A 17,191-nucleotide genomic window follows, 5' to 3' on the forward strand; every position below is an offset into this window, starting at 1 on the left:
GCATTCTGTTTAGATGCTTGGGAGTCCTCAACGGGTGTGTGATTTGGCAGGCCCCTGCTTCTCTGAACCAGAATCCAGAAAAAGATCAATTTCTAAAAGAAAGTCTCACCTGGATCTCCTCAAACTGTAAGTTCCGCTTCTGTATTTTAATTGCATGTCTACTAAATACTGGACTTTCAGCCAAGTAGGCTTTATTTATGTATGAATGCAGTGGAATTTACATAGCTGCAATTTGCATACATTTAACTTTTCTCTTCATTTAAGGGATAAATACCATAATCCAATGAAAGATCTCAGCAAAATATTGTGAAATATACAATATGCTTAACTTGAATAATGCAAGCTTATTCTGAAGTGTAAAGCTGCACAAGTATTTATCGTTTTATTTTATTTAAAACATTTTAGCTACCTTTCTTCCTTATGGAGCTCAAGGCAGTTTACAACATAGATAAAATACACAAAATACATTAAAAATAAAAACCAAAATTTAAAACCAAAATTCAGGACTGGCAGTTAACTTTAAAAAGTGGTCCTAAATAAAACTTTCTTCAGCTGACTCCTAAAGACTGAAAGTGAGGGGGCCAGATGCACCTACCTGGGGAGGTTGTTCTATAATTGTAAAGCTGCCACTGAAAAGGCCCCCTCTCCTGTACCCAGCAAATGAGCTTCTTTGATAGATGGGGACAGTCAGGAGGGCCTCTCCCTGTGATCTTGATTCCCACACAGGAACATATGGGAGAAGATGGTCCTTCAGATGCCCTGGTTCCAAGTCATGTAGGACTGTAAAGGTCAAAAACAATATGTTGAATTCGGCTTGGGTGTGGATCAATAACCAGTGTAATTGCTGTAATGTTGGGGGTCATATTCTCCCATGAACTGGCCCCTACCAGGAGTCTATCCAGAGTGTTCTACACTAACTGCAGCCTCCAAAAAATTCTTCAAGAGTAGCTCCAAGGAGAGCACGTTGCAGTAGCCCAGACTAGATGTAAGTAAGGGATGGATCACTGTAGCTAGATCTGCCTGACCCAGGAACAGATCCAACTGATGCACAAGCCAAAGCTGGGCACAAGCACTCCAAACCAAAATTGCCAACTGGCTTTCTAAGGTGACTGCTTTGTTGAGTAGCACTTTCAAGCTGTAAACCTGGGTTTTCAAGAGGAGTAGAACCCCAGCCAAGACATGAAAGATCTGAAGTCCCTAGTCTACTAACCCAGAGCACTTCTGAGGACTACATTTCAGCTTGTTAACCCTCATGCAACCCATTACTGACACCAAGCACTGGTTCAGAATATCAACAGCATCCTCGGAATTAGGTGGGAAAGATCGAACCCAAAGGCCAGCAGCTATAGGGCACAGCAGGTTCCACAGCACCATCCCAGAGCAACCCCCTCCCAGATACATCTTGAACTACTATAACACAGTGTCCCCCAGTCCCAGTGCTGAGAGACAGCGGAACAGGCAGGGTCATATTCCCCCATCTAGCTTTCAGTAGGGTCATCAACCAAGGCAACCAAAGCAGTCTCTGTTCCAAATTCTGGCCTGAAGCCAGATTGAATTGTGTCCAGAAAATCAGTCTTTTCCAAGAGCCCCTGGAAATGAGAAGTGACCACCCATTCAAGCACCTTGCCCAAGAACAAAGGTTGGAGACTGGCTGGAAGTTCTCCAACATAATAGGGATTATGGAGGGTTTTTTTTTGCAACAGGTCTAATCACTATCTCCTTGAACATGGGTGGTACAACCCCCACCCTCAAGGAAACATTTAACACTCCCCTTACCCTCTTGGCCAGCTCCCCCCTGGAAGTTTTGTCATCCAGGAAGGGCAAGGATCAATTGCATGGGTGGTAGATCTCAACTGTCCAAGGATCTTGTCCCACATCCTTGGGCTCCACAAGCTCAAAGATATCCATATAAATTGGACAAGCAGGTGTCAAAGATGCATTGTGTGAACATACACTGAAGAAGTAAGGGAAATCTGGATTCCAAATTCAGTAAGATTTTGTTTCTGGAACTGTGTCATAGGTTATGATGATTAATCATTTTTAACACAGTCTGCAGCTTTCAAAAGAGCAGGGATCAACATAGGAGTACAATTGCCCTGACCTGGATAGCCCAGGCAAGCCTGATCTCATCAGGTTCCGGAAACTAAGCAGGGCCAACTGTGGTAGGTACTTGGATGGGAGACTTCCTTGGAATACCAAGTTGGGAGGACAGGGGAAGGCTTTATTCAGCCACCTCTCTGAATATCCTCCAGGCCTCCAGTAGGGGTCAGTCACCAGAAGTCAACATGACTTCCAGGTGCAGACATGCACACACACGCACACAATACCACCACCACCCCCAAAAAAAACACATGGGAGTACAATCTTGCTAGCTTACGATCATGTTGTCAAGACCAGGGTGGGGTTGTGGTTCTCCAACAGACAGTCTCCGAGATCAATCTGTAGAGCAAGGGCCCTGATCTCAAGATGGAGCACAATGAGAATGTGAGTTGAAATATGAAGTACAAGAGGCAGAAGATACTGCTCTGTCTAATAGATAAAGGCCAGGCTTCTCTCAACACTGAATACCAATGGTGTCAAATCCCAGCTCATTATCAAAGAGTAAGAAAGCCCATACTTGTCCTTTACTTCTCTTTGAAAAAGGATGTATTTGTGCTTTAATGTAGTAGTGATGCTTGTGGGTTCAAGGATTCCTATTACAATAAAAAGAATAAAGGGGGGTTGTGTGTTTTTATATTCTAGTATCCTGGATGGGATGACCGAAGCTTGCATCAAAGGTGGCATCGAAGCATGCTATGCCTCAGTGTCTTGCGTTTGTGCCCTCCTTGGAACTTTAGATGAGTTAAGTCAAGGAAAAGGCCTGGATGAGGATCAGATCCATCTGCTTCTCCGACGCTTGGAAGAATTAAAGGACGGGGCTGAAACAAGCAGAGACTCCATGGAGATCAATGATGCAGATTTTAGGTGGCAAAGACGTATCCTGTCATCAGAACATACCCCATGGGATGCAGGCAATGAAAAAAGTCCTGATATTAGCATTAGTGTTACCACAGATACTGGTCAAACTACTTTGGAGGGTGATTTGGGCCAGACTACTCCAGAAGATAATTCTGAAATTCGTAAAAATTCACTGCAATCACCAGGTGGACAAGCGGGTAAAGAGATTCATTATAAAGAGCCGGAATCGGAAACTATCGACCAGCCAGATGTTGTTCAAAGGAGCCATATGGTTGTTTATCCAGACATAACTAATTTTCTTTCAGTTGATTGCAGGGCACGTTCCTGTGGCTCCAGGTACAGTGAGAGTAATTTCAGTGTTGATGACCAGGATCTTTCTAGGACTGAATTTGATTCATGTGACCAATATTCAATGGCAGCAGAGAAAGATTCTGGGAGGTCAGATGTCTCAGACATAGGCTCAGACAACTGTTCATTGGCTGATGAAGAGCAGACCCCAAGAGACTGTCCAGGTCACAAATCTTTACGGACTGCTGCCCTTTCTTTGAAACTGCTGAAGAACCAGGAAGCAGATCAGCATAGTGCCAGGTTGTTTATCCAGTCCCTTGAAACTCTTCTTCCTCGACTTATAGCTCTTCCTAGTGTCGAAGAGGTGGATTTGGCCCTTCAGAACTTTTCTTCAACTTTTTGTTCAGGTTGGTGAGATGGCAGTTTGTTTCACAGTTAGTGTTACATGAATTCACTGAGTATCTTTTTTTGGGGGTGGGGATTACATGAATTCACTGAGTATCTTTTTTTTGGGGGGGCGGGAAGATATCCATTACAGAGCATCTCCTTAAGTATAAGCATGATTTTTGTGCTGTGGCTGATAAAGTTAGCCTTCTAACTGATGTGCAGCCTTATGGATTAATCCTGTAAAACAGGGAGCTGATTCCAGTGTAATTTTTTTTTCTGTTCAAGAGAAGAAGAACACATGAAAAAAATGTTGTGGCAGAGACAGGACTCTATTTGCAGGAGAGATCCACAAACAAGATATTACCTAATGTGAGATAAATGTGCTGTGACAATAACTGACTCAAGGTTACCCTCAGGCCTTCGTGTCTAAAAAGGGATCTGAACACAAATTTTCACCAATCCAAGGATCAAACTACATGTGATGCTTCGTAGCATGGTGTGTGGGGATTCACCAATCCAAGGATCAAACTACATGTAATGTAGATGGGCTTCAGCCTTCCTCCCCTCAACATTTTCCCAACCTCAAGCAGCCCTTGAGGAGTGCTATTGATTCTGCTGGGAGGCTGCACATGCAGCCCATCAATATCTGTGCAGCCCCCCTACAGGGTAAATAATGCTCCCCAAGCGCCATTTTAAATCAGGGAAATGGTGCAGGGGAAGGCCTGACGCCCCTTCTCCCCCTGTATATTGATTCCCAATCTAAGCTAGGGCTCCTCATGCTTGGGGGGAAAGTTTTCTTGCATCTGATATCCATCATTCAAAGTCAGGTCAAGGGAACCCAGACATTACGTGTAACAAAATTGTAATGTGTAGTTTCACTGCTAGCCTATCACTATACTAACTGATTAACTTATTACCAGCGGCAGCTCTTTTTTCCATCCCAAACTGAGCAGTCCGTGGTGGGCTGCGAAAGACAATTTCGTGTTACAGTGAAGTAGTTTACCAATTGTGATGAGCCATTATGAAAAAGTGCACTTGATTGACTTACAGCACAATCCTGAGTCCAGGAGCTGTTAGCATTTAGGGGGAAGCCAGCTAAGCATTATGCTGGGGTATCCTGGAGTTATACCAGTGTATCCCATGGTGCTGTGGCCAGCCTCAGGAGGAGGCTGCCCAACCAGGTATCTAGTGCACAGCAATGTTCCCTCTAAGCTGAGTTAGTGTGAGCTAGCTCACACTAACTCAGCTTAGAGGGAACACTGGTGCACAGTGGTTGTTACATCTCTGTTTGTTAGGTATGATGCACTCTCCAGGATTTGAAGGGAATACTGGCTTCAGCTTCCAGACACTGATGAATGCAGACAGTCTCTACATGGTTTCTCACTACACTCTTCTGCTTAATCTGAAGCTGTCCAATGCAGATTACTACCGAAAGAAGCCTGCCCAGTGTCCTGTGTTAGTAGTAAGTGGATATAGAAAATTTTGCTACCAAGTGTGCCTAAAGTCATGATTTAGTATGATGAACGTGTCACATGGATGTATCTTACATTTTTTTTCTACTGCTTCTGTTGATCTGCAGTTCACTGACTTGAGCTTTAGAACCACAGGTTTAAATCATTGTAACTGAGTGAAGGATTGGCTTTCAGATATACCTGACATGTTCAAACAGCAGACATTTTTGGAAGGAATAGCACGCCTTACAAAGCTGCAAGAGTGATGGGGATACAGATCTAAAAATGAAAATTAATGCAGGTGTTTCCTCCTTTCTCAAAAACAGAGAACTAAAAGATTCTGTATGGCTCAGGTCACATGCAATGACCAAATCTCATCTTGTCCACAATGAACGCAAGCTTGGTTAGTTGGTATGCCTGAGCACTCCTTCCTCTTGCCCCTTCTTCCTTCCCCCATGCATTGTGCTGAGTTTGACTAACTTCAGTGACTCATCAAGTCTGAGTATGGGTGAGGGTTTTTCCCTTCCCAATAACTAGGATTCTTAACCACAGTTTAATCTTGGTTAGGAATCGCAGTTACCCGGAGGAAAAGTAACCTCAGTTAATGGAAGCATCCACATTTGGACATAATGGCTGCTGGGGTTAGTGGAAGACTTTGGTCTTCAACCCTGCTTGCGTGTGTGAGGGGAGGGGGAGAAATGAAGACAGCATGCAGGCCCAGCAACCAGGTTTGTGCCCATCACAAACTATGATTTGGTCATGATGTCTGAACTTAGCCTTTGTGTTTAAAATTCAAAGCGGTTGTTATAATTGTGCTAATGTTTCCAGAGTGTTAATTACATAGCACACAGTTTTATAATTGGGAGAGATGTGAAGACAGAGTATTCACCACAGGACATAAATGTTTTGGTAACAGGAAGAAATGTCATGCAATGTTTCTCATCCATGATCCAAAATATTTTTTTCCTGTTACCAAATAGCTATACGGATGAATGTTAGTTAAAGCTTTTGGGATCTGTTTGGTTAATTTGTTATAATGCCTGCAAGGGTCTGAGATTTTTCATTTATAAACATTTTGAAAACTTATGTATAGGAGTTATTTCATTAATTGTGCTAGCAGTGAGATACTTACCTCTGTACACACAATAAATGAGATGGAACAAATAGATTGATATATTTTTTTGGCCTCCTGATCTTACCTGTATGTTTTGGGTTCTCTGAGGAGAAACAGCACTTCCTAACTGGTATGGTCTTCCATTTTATAGAAGGAGTTTATGAAGCAGGTCCAGTCCAGTGGAGTATTGATGGTATTTTCTCAGGCTTGGGTTGAAGAACTTTACCATCAGGTACTTGAGAGAAATCTTCTTGGAGAGGCCGGATATTGGGGAAGTCCTGAAGAACACAGCCTTCCTCTCATTACCATGCTAACTGGTGAGTATGATAATTGTATAGTCATCTAAATATAGAGATGGCACAGAAATAAATGTACAGCATCAGCTAAATGCATTATGATAGCACCCAAAATATTAGAAATAAATATCATGGGTGTTTTCCTTTCAGAAAAAGTACTGAAATTACGTCCTCCCTATATCGGGGAGCTTAGAGTGTTACTCTTCAGTCAACAGCTGTCATATGACAAGCTTGTAGTATGCTTTGTTTTGTCATCATACCAAAAGGCCCTAGTTTCTGACCCCACCTTACTCATCTTATTCAGTAGCTGGATTGTGTTGCATCATGTTTAATGCAAACTAAAAGTAATGTGCCCTGACCTGGAGAGGCCAATCTTTTCAGATCTCAGGCTGACCCTGCTTAATATTTGAAAAGGAGACACCACCCCCCCAAGGAATACCGGGGTCATTATGCAGAAGCAGGCAATAGCAACCACCTCTAAATGCCTTGTGCCTTGAAAACCCTATAGGATTGCCATAAATCAGTTGCAACTTGATGGCAAAATAAAAAGTAGATTGTAATTTTGGAGAGATTTTCCCTGTTTGGGCTGGAGTGGCTATTTTTCCTCTGTAGCTTGGAGTAGTAACTCTTCTAGATAGGACTGCTGTTTTACAGATGAAGATGCTGTCTGGAATTCTGGAACTAAAATGGTCATTGCCATACATCTTCAACTAACCTTTGAGGGCATCCCTCAAATCCCTAACCCTAACACTAGAATTTATTACTGTGCCAAGAATATAATTTGCTCCTTTTAAAAGCTTTCCCAGTTAAACAACGTCAGAGATATAAAGTTGTTTTCAGTATGAGTTGAAAAGCTGTTTTGCAGATTTACTGAAGTGCTAGCAAATCTTAGTTGCTTCAGAAACCAGACCTTGTGTAAATGAAAACATAAGAGCCCTGCTGGATTAGACCAGTGGTCCATCTAGGCCAGCATCCTGTCTCACACAGTGGCCAATGAGTTCCCCTGGAAGGCCAACAACAGGGCAAAGAGGCTGAGACCTTCCACTAGTGTTGCTTCCCGGCTCTGGGATTCAGAGGTTTAGCACCCCTGAATGTGGAAGTTCCCCTCAGTCATCATGCCACTGATAGACCTATCTTCCATGAATCTATCTAATCCCCTTTTAAAGCTGTTTATTCCTGTGACCATCACTACATCTTCTGACAGCGAATTTCACATTCTAATCTCTCTTTGTGCAAAGAAGTATTTCCTTTTGTTCATCCTGAATCTACTGCCCATCAGCTTTAGTGGATGCCCTCGAGTCCTAGTATTTTGGGAGAGGGAGAAAAAATTATGTTTGTCAACTCTCTCCAGCTCATGCATAATTTTATAAACCTCTATCATGCCCCCCATTGTATGGCATTGTCTCTTTTCTAAACTGAAAAGTCCCAGACTCCTCAGCCTTTCCTCATAGGAAAGGTGCTCCAACCCTCTCATCATCTTTTTTGCCCTTTGGCATTCTTCCCAAGTGAGGGCTGATTGACATGTTGCAAAGTCCATTGTGGCCACAACAAGGACCAAGACATATACTATGAGTTCCCCCCACTTTAAACTAATTCCCGGGTGCACATGTGCCTGATTCAGATAAGGGCTGCGGCATGTGAGTACAAGTGGATTAAGCTGTTCTCCTCCACCATTTTCCTGACCTGGAGTGGTCCCAGTGAGCTGTTATTTCCCCATTGTGGACATGGAATGATAGCTAAACATGTTTCCCCTGTGGGCAAGTAGCACTTCCTCAGGACAGTGTCAGGTTGGTGAAACATCATTGAGGGGGAAGGTTTAGGCTCCCTGCCCTTATGAGCGGCAATCACAGTCTGAATCTGGACCCCATGCATCTGAGAATTAAATTTCCAGTGGGGAACTTCCAAAACATGTCTGTCCAAAGCCTGCCTGGGCAACATGTGGCCATTGTAAGTATGAATTGGGCTGAGCACATGTGTTTACATTCTCCCTTTCTTTCTGTCCTTGAATCTTTTTCAGGACCATCGATTGACTTTAGTTGATAAAATGAAGATCCTGTGTTTCCACAGAGTAATAACTGAACTTCGAGAGCTGCTTTGGTTTGGTGCCTCTGGTTTGGTGGCTCACAGAACTCAGTCATGTTCCTCACACAGTGATTTACAGCATGATTTTTTTTTTCATGTGTGAAACAGCAGTCTTAGAGATCAAATACCACAAACAGAACTTTCATATTATATACTACTTTGCACACAATATTTTAAAGAGAAGGCGTTTCACACATTCAGCTCCAAGTAACCAAGTAATGAGATACTGTGAAACACACATGGGACTCAGGTTGTAGATGGTTTTTCTTATCTCCACAATAACCTCATGCTGTTGTTGCTTTTCCTTTCAGACATTGATGGTTTGGGAAGTAGTACAATAGGTGGGCAGTTGATGGCTTCTGCAGCTACCCAGTCTCCTCTCACCCAGAACTGGAAGCCGGACGAGGCAGTTGTGGCAGGTAGGTGGTCTGTTTAGTTTGGATCATCATCCACATCTGCATGAGTCAGTCATTGTTTTCAGGTAACATTTAGTCTTGTGTTTTGTTCTGGGTTGATGTTTCAAAACTGTGATAAATATAGTTAGCTGAATCCAGTGGAAAGATTGCACAAGGACCACAGATCTCCCCAGCTGTGCCCTCACCCCAGCAGTCCTTTTCAATCCCTGGGAGAGTTTATTCCCATGGCCATGAGACTCACATGGAATAACAGCCACATGGGTTGGAATAGTGCGGTAGGGAGGGGAATAAAATGATCATTTCCTCCTCCTGTTTTGATCAGTGGAAGAGGCAGAAGGAAGTGATTTTGCCTCCTCTGCAGCATCCTCATGGGAAGAGGCAGAAGGAAGTGATTTTGCCTTCCTTCTCTGCCGCATCCTCAGGGGAAGGACTGCTGGGGGAGGAGAAGGATCCATCACTGTCATTACCCTGTGCTGATGCATCACAGGATCCAACCCAGTATGTTTGTATTGGGTGGGGAGGAGACATGTCCTGAATGCCTGAGAGCTTCTGTCCACTCCACATGATTGTTGTATGGCATCAATTTTTTAAAACACCTATTTTAAACTGGAGCCAAACCAATACTGATTCCCAATAGCAAGCAATGCTTGAATGTCCAGGTTAACTAAGGAGCTATCTGGGGGTTTTTTTTCCCCTTTAGGTGCGGCTTTTGCCCGATACCTGCTAATTGGTTGTTGGAAAAATTTGATTGATACCTTATCAACACCTCTGACTGGTCGTATGGCAGGGAGCTCTAAAGGACTGGCATTCATTCTCGGAGCTGAAGGAGTCAAGGAGCAGAATCAGAAGGAGAAAGATGCCATTTGCATGAGCCTGGATGGACTGAGGAAGGCAGCCCGGCTCAGTTGTGCTTTAGGTATGCTATCGTCAACAGCATGGGCTGCATTTTTAGAGGAATTTTCTACAGTGGGATATAATCCTTGTTGTTCCCAAGGGTGACCTTGCAGATATAGAAAGCACTAACTTTGGTGCAGAGACGTGCATCTTTCCTTTCATTTGGCCGATGGCTAACAGGTACGTGATGACTGGAGCAGAGGGTTAATGCTAATTGTGTACTAAGAAATAGCTGGATTCTTTCTTTCAATAGGGGTTGCTGCTAATTGTGCATCTGCCCTTGCTCAGATGGCTGCTGCTTCATGTGTTCAAGAGGAGAAGGAAGAAAGGGAGACCCAAGAACCAAGTGATGCCATTACTCAAGGTACAGCTAATCAAGATGCTCATTAGTTTGCTGCTTAACTATAACGTGGGAGCCATTGCAATCATATTACCTTATTGTGTTCGTATTCTAAGCACTTCAGATCTTTGGAAACATTTCATTGGGGGGACTGAGATTGCTCCCTTTGAATCTTCTACAAAGGTCAAAATATCTGTCTTGGCACAGAAACAAGGCCAACATATTGCTGACAGTAAAAATAACTCCAGCTGGACAAAGATACAAGTCTCCCATGTCACATGACTTGGGAGTGAGTACCATAGATTGTAATGGGATGTCCCAGGATTCTGTCCAAGAACATTAGAGTCTGAGAATGTGCTGCAGCTAACCATGTCATAGGATGTATAGGAACTGATTATTTCCCATGTCTCCATCATAAAAAAATTGCATGTGTAGAAGAAGAAGAAGGGATTGGATTTATACCCCACCCTTCACTACCCAAAGGAGTCTCAGAGCGGCTTACAAACTCCTTTCCCTTCCCCTCCCCATAACAGAGAGAGCTGAGAGAGCTCTGACAGAAACTGCTCTTTTTCAAGAACAGCTGTGCCAGATATAGCTTGCCCAAGGTCATCCAGCAGGTGCAAGTGGAGGAGTGGGGAATCAAACTTGGTTCTCCCAGATTAGAGTCCGGGCAATTAACCTCTACGCCAAACTGTATAGTTTAAAGTTTTATTTATTTCTTTAGAATATTTTTATGCCACCTCTTCAGAGTCCTGCTCAAGGCAGCTTACAATTAAAAAACACAATATATTTTAAAAAACCATTAAAAGCAAGCCATTAGACATAAAACAGAAGCAAACCATTAAAAAAAAGATGTTAAGATAAAATCCCTAAATAAAAGCCTGGGTCAAAGGATGTGTTTTAGCCTGGCACCGAGAAGAAGGTACAGGTAGGCACCAGGCAAACCTCAAGGGGCAAGGCATTCCAAACATGAGGTGCCACCACAGAAAATGTCCCTTCTCTAGTCACCACCTGCCTCACCTCTGAAGGCGAAGCCACAGACAGGAGATCTTGAGAGGCAGATCATAACTGGTGGGCTGGATAGTAGGGGAGGAAATGATCCTTGAGGCACTTTGGTCCCAAGCTGCTTAGGGCCTCAAAAGTAAGAACCAGCACTTTGAATTGTCCCCAGAAATAGAATTGTGCCCAAATAGAATTGTGCCCTGAGCCTGCTGGGGAGGGCGGGGTATAAATCAAACAAACAAACAAATAAATAAATAAATCTTTCTGCACAGGGTGATATAATCCCTGTAACCACCCACTAACAGTACCGTGGCCACCACATTTTGACCAACTGACGTTTCCGAACTATTTTCAAAGGCAGTCCAAAATAGAATACACTGTGGTAATCTGGCTTGAATGTGATCAGAGCATGGATCACTGTGGCCTGATCACTGTTTTGGGGAACAGCAATAGCTGGCAAACTAGCTGAAGTTGATAAGAGGCACTTTGTGCCACAAAGGAGACCTGAGCCTCCAACTGTAGGCCAGTGTCATGTTCAGGGCCAAACCTGGTGCTGTTGCACTCCCCAGGGTTTCCAGGATACACAAATACAATGACAACAAGTACAGAAATACACAGGAGCAAGGTCTACAAACCGGTCTAGAGTCAGATATCCGAAGGTCCAGTCCAAGGGTCAGGGTAAGAGGGTCAAGCATCCAGAGGTCCAATTCCATGGCTTGGGAACAGGTGTAGGATACAGGGGTCTGGGTCCCAGGCTTCAGGAGCAAGCACAGATTACCAGAAACAAAGTACAAGGCAGGAGGGTCAGGGTAGAGCTCTGTTTGCTAAACAGGTCAGCACACAGGGAAGTGGCAAGCAAGGTTGCCGCTGCACCAAGCCTTGTTCACCGTGTTCCTTTTATCTGCACCTTTTGCTTACTCATCCCCCGATGGCTGTGTGTTGCCCCTTATAGTAGCATTCAACTTCCTACAGATGCAGGTCTTTTACTGTTTCCCTATTAGCCTATCAGTCATGGTCCTGCAAGGACTCCACTCCATGAACTAATGCTGACCATCGCTGAGCAGCCAAGTGGGTGTTCCTTCATCTCTCTAGAGCCGCCAGGCTCTCTCTTCTTCTTCTTCTACACAGTGCTGGCTCATGAGAGGCTAGTGGGGAAGCTGGCCTCTGTGGCATCTCTTTCTTGTCCTGGAATATCAAGCAGCCTGGCCATAATTCGGAAGTGTTTTTGCTTCCTGATGCTTCCCCCAGTGCGTCTGCTGCCAGATCCAGCTGCTCAGGTGTGGGGCCCGATTCGTCAGATTCTTCCTCATCGAAGGAGGTGGCAGCTGGCTGGCCCATGACACGCAGGATCTAGTAGTATCCCCAAGCTACAAACTGGGTCATTTGGGGGAGTGCAACCCTCCTCCAGGACAGGCTGGCTTCAGTTTATTGGCCTTCATCTACCCCATTTCCTTCTCCAGGCACCTGTTCAGGACTTCCCTAGACCCACCTGGCTTAGCCGTTAAAGAGAAACAGAGCTGAGTGGCATCTACATATTTGTGACACCTCACTCCAGATCCCCCAGATGACCTCTCCCAGTGGTTTCATGTAGATATTAAATAGCATGGGGGATAAGATGGACCCCTGAAGGACACTATAGGATAAATGCCATAGGGCCAAGCAGCATTCTCCCAGCACCACCTTCTGGAATCAGCCAGTCAAGTAAGAGCAGAACCAATGAAGCATGGTGCCCCTTACACTCAACCCAGCCAGCTTCTCCAGAAGGATTCCATGGCTGATGGTATCGAAAGCTGCTTGAGAAGTCCAGGAGAATTAATGTGATGTACTTTTTAAAAACCCATTTGGCTAAAAGTACTTTATAGAAAAACTTAGATTTATTGTTTTGTAAATAACTGCAAATCTTTTTTTAAAAAAAACATGATGAAACAGTGAAACAGAAAGTGGAACAAAAACTGGAGCAGATGGGCAAAGTGCAAGGAGTCTGCCTGCATACAGCTCATGTTTTGTGTATGGATGCCATACTTAGTGTGGGACTGGAGATGGGAAGTCACAATCAAGACTGCTGGCCGCATGTGTTTAGGTACGGAATTGGCCACTGTGCCTTCATCTTCATTGGCAGCCAGTTTCAATCCCATGAACACAGCATCCTTTGTGCTTGATCTTTGCCTATTTTGTTAACCAACATCTTTGTTGGAATCTCTGTTGTAGTCCCATGAAAGCAACCAAACAGAAGCATTCTTCATGCCTCTGAATAACATGAAAGATTGGATCTCTTTGAATAGCTCATAGTTCTTGTCTTTCGAGATGGTTTGTGTTCATTGGGACAGGAACTTGGTACATTCTGCATTTCATTGCATTATGCAGGGGTCATTTCCTGCAGGAGCGCACAGGAGCGGAGCTCTGACAGTAAAGAGCCCAGGGGGAGGGCAAATGCAACAAGCCCCCCCCCCCGCTCCCAGCAGCCCTCAGTCAGAGCAAGAAGCAGCCAAGTAAGCTGCAGAGCCCCCCCCCCATCCCCCCCGGTCCACAACAGTCCAGTGGCACCCTTAAGACCAGGTTGCCGGTACAAGTTCTCCCTCCTCTGTGTGACCCCCCCCCCAATAGCTAGCAATCCAAAAGAGTCCAGTGGAGCCTGAGCAGTGGATGTTGCCTTCTGACACACTTCCAGTGATGTCAGGGGGTGTGACATATGCAAATATATTATGCTAATGATTTATGCTAATGAGCTCCTGCACCTCTTTTTCTACAAAACGACCCTTGGCATTATGGTTACTGCAATCCTGTCCCAGCATTTTTAGGGCATGTAACAGAAAGAGAGATGAATACACCATGACAAGCATAGGAGGCAGCTACTAGAAACAATAGTTGGTATTTTTTGTGCACCCTTTCCAGTACTATTTTAAAGGAAAATCAGTTTATAAATAAGTACATAATAGCTGTCTTACAAAAGAATTATAAATGTATCATTTTGTCTCCTCTTGATGTATAGCAAAAACAGCCACATTTTTCCCTTATCCCACATAGGCAGCGATGATGAATTCTGAGCTAAAGAGCTGCACAATCTCTCCTGTAACTAGACCGCTCACTAAGATGTTTGCCTTTTATTTTCCTGATTGCGCTTGCACAGATTTTCATATTTCCCCAGCAACACTAAAAACATTCATGAGCGTTCCATAAAATCACAGCAGCTCAACCAGTTTTTTGGGGGGGATCTATAGTGTATGTCAATACAAAGGGGGGACCCACATAAAATGTATTGTGGGGTCAAATGGGGTCAAAAGGGTCAAGACAAAGCAGAAAATATTTCTTCCTTTTACCTTTCATCTCCAGTCATACAGCTTGCCTCCCTTGATTTTTTTTAAATGCAGTTCTTTGCAAGACATTTTAATATTAGAATTCAAATGAATATAATATTGTTTTATCATTTGGTTATAGATTAATTCTTTTTTGCCCTTCTTATCTATTCAATACATTTTTTTTTCTATTCAGGCCCATTTTTTCAATGTATTTTGAGTTGGATTCTACGACTCCATCCCTCTGGTGCCTTCCGCCAACATAAGAAAGCCAAGGAGCATTTCTGTGCTGAAGAAACAGACTGATACCAGCAGAATGGAGTGCTAGGATCCAATCTTGTAACTTTTTTAATAAAATAAGTTTTCTTAAAATATGACCAAGATTTTAAAAAGAGAAACTTCCAGTCCTCTTTCTTTGAAAAATCCCAGCATATTTTCAGAATTTTTTTTGTCTAATTATTTTTAGTATCTTTGATTTATGAAATCTTTTAGCTTTAAACATAATTAAACTTTTCTTAGAATTTTTGTTGTTCAGTCGCACAGTCGAGTCCGACTCTTCGCGACTCCATGGATCAGATCACGCCAGGCCTTCCGGTCTTCCGCCATCCTCTGAAGTTTGCTCAATTTCATGTTCATTGCATCTATGACACTGTCTAACCATCTCATCCTTTGCCGTCCCCGTCTTCTTTGACCTTCAATCTTTCCCAGCATCAGGGTCTTCTCCAGTGAGTGCTCCCTTCTCATTTGGTGGCCAGAGAATATTCTTAGAATATTACTATTTTAATCATATTTTTCTTTCCAGCCACCTTTCTCTGTCTTGCACCTGTGGTCTTCCTGGCAAGACTTTACTCCCACGAGCAGTGCAATATAAGATTTCACCTATTCTTCATGTTGATACCGGAAATCCTCTGATGAAGATTAATCCGTTGCCCAAATCCGCTTTATCTACAGCAGGGGCTTATAAATGGGTTCTTGAGCACGATATGTATACAGAGATTGAGTCAGCCAGACACTTGCTTTTGTTCCCCATAAAGAGACAACACAGCTGATATTTAATGAATAAATGTTGTCTTTACTAAATATAGTTGATCTCAAGCACACAAAAACAGATTCACGCATACATTCAAGTTCCTTTTAGTTCACAGTAGATACAGAGAGCAATAAGTGATAAAAATAATAAAGCTCTTGACTAACAAGGAGGTAAGACACAGAAGGGTAGCGTTTTAATACTTATCTGATCCAGGCAGAAGGAATCCTTCTCAGTGGAGAAAACAGGAATAAAAGGTCTCACCAGAGTGATCCTTCTTTCACACGGATGGACCAGCTAAACTTCAATGGGAACCATCTGGTCAGGTGTCAAAGTTGTATCGCCATGGTAACCTTTTGAGGTGCAGATGCTGACCTGGTCCAGAGCTGGCAAACAGGATGTTTTCTTTGTGATGCAGAACCAGATAAGAGGGGTTACATGTCATGCAGAAGATCTGTAATGGTGGGAGACCTGTTGTTTTTCCTAGTCTCCAAAGCTGAGCTTAATGGCGAATGTCTCCTTTGTCCCAAGGCATGCCGGGAAGGTGTGGGTATGCACGTGTCCATTAGCATAGGCAGAACAAGCTCTGCACATAGCAGCTTCCAGGTGCAAACAGGAAGGCAAAGCAAGCAAACCCAAGACACAGCATTTCCCATATTCCACATACACAAATGCAAAGACATTTTACAGACATACAGCATCAGCATAAATAATATATTTAAAGCACACATGGTAACAATGTTCTCATCGTGGAGTGGCAGAACTCTTCCATTTGAGTGAAAGCAGAATCCTATCTAAAATGATTATGACACAGCAGTGAAAGAAATATTCGTTTAACAAATATTAGGCTGCTTTTGATTTGCACATAGCATATATAGTTCCTGTGTCAGTGTTTGTGGTGGGATTAGCTGCCAGATGACACCCTGTGTTCACAACACTGCTTTGCAATTCAGCTGCCTTAAAACTATTGTATGACACCCGTTAATCAATTAACCTGCAGGTCCCTCTGCTGCACAGTTCACTTTTGCTGTTTCTTTTCAGAGTGTGTGAATACATCAGTACTCTGGAACATACTCATTTCAGTGATGGCACATCTCAGCCACCAGTACCTATCACACAAACACAACAGGCCATAGGAGGGCTCCATGGAGAAGCTCAGTCGACAGACTCTCCCCAGGAACTCCTGCAGGAGCAAGAAGCTGCTCTGAGCAACAACCCCATCATCCAGCCTGTTTCCATTCAGGAGCTCATCAAAGAGGGCAGCAAAGGAAGAGCATTCGATTTCCGTGGAGGCAGCCTACTGAGCGGAAGCAGTGCAGCCAAGGCTATTCTTACCCTCTCTACACAAGCTGACAGGTATTGACAGTCATGCACTGAGAGCTGCCAAGGGGTTGGGTGTCTTCAAAGAGACCATCTTGTATGTTTTACCATGAACATCCAAGGCATGCTGGCTGCTAACAACTCCAGACACTTTTAATAAATTTCTGAAAATAGATGTATACAAGGGGCAGGACCCGCGATACTCGCGGGAGGAGGGGGAGGGAGCTCCACACCTATGAGGAAGAAGAGGAAGCAGGAGGAGGAGGTAAATCCCCCCCATCCCGCCGGTTCCCCCATCTCCTCCACCCCCCCTCCACCCCCCG

At 43.8% G+C, this 17,191-nt stretch overlaps 1 protein-coding gene across 1 annotated transcript in view; it reads left to right on the top strand.

Moving 5' to 3' along the window:
- The window catches only part of ARFGEF3 (ARFGEF family member 3), a 129,786-nt gene that overhangs the window by 84,068 nt on the left and 28,527 nt on the right, over positions 1-17,191 (top strand). Inside the window, exons 12-20 of the mRNA XM_015429180.1 lie at positions 14-126; positions 2,743-3,653; positions 4,929-5,095; positions 6,350-6,515; positions 8,888-8,995; positions 9,693-9,908; positions 10,140-10,250; positions 13,158-13,308; positions 16,590-16,904. Of these exons, the coding sequence (XP_015284666.1) occupies positions 14-126; positions 2,743-3,653; positions 4,929-5,095; positions 6,350-6,515; positions 8,888-8,995; positions 9,693-9,908; positions 10,140-10,250; positions 13,158-13,308; positions 16,590-16,904 (2,258 nt within the window). The remainder of the gene's footprint in view (positions 1-13; positions 127-2,742; positions 3,654-4,928; positions 5,096-6,349; positions 6,516-8,887; positions 8,996-9,692; positions 9,909-10,139; positions 10,251-13,157; positions 13,309-16,589; positions 16,905-17,191) is intronic.

Source organism: Gekko japonicus, unplaced genomic scaffold (assembly GCF_001447785.1).
Source record: "Gekko japonicus isolate JY-2015 unplaced genomic scaffold, Gekko_japonicus_V1.1 scaffold2895, whole genome shotgun sequence".
NCBI classification, from domain to species: domain Eukaryota; kingdom Metazoa; phylum Chordata; class Lepidosauria; order Squamata; family Gekkonidae; genus Gekko; species Gekko japonicus.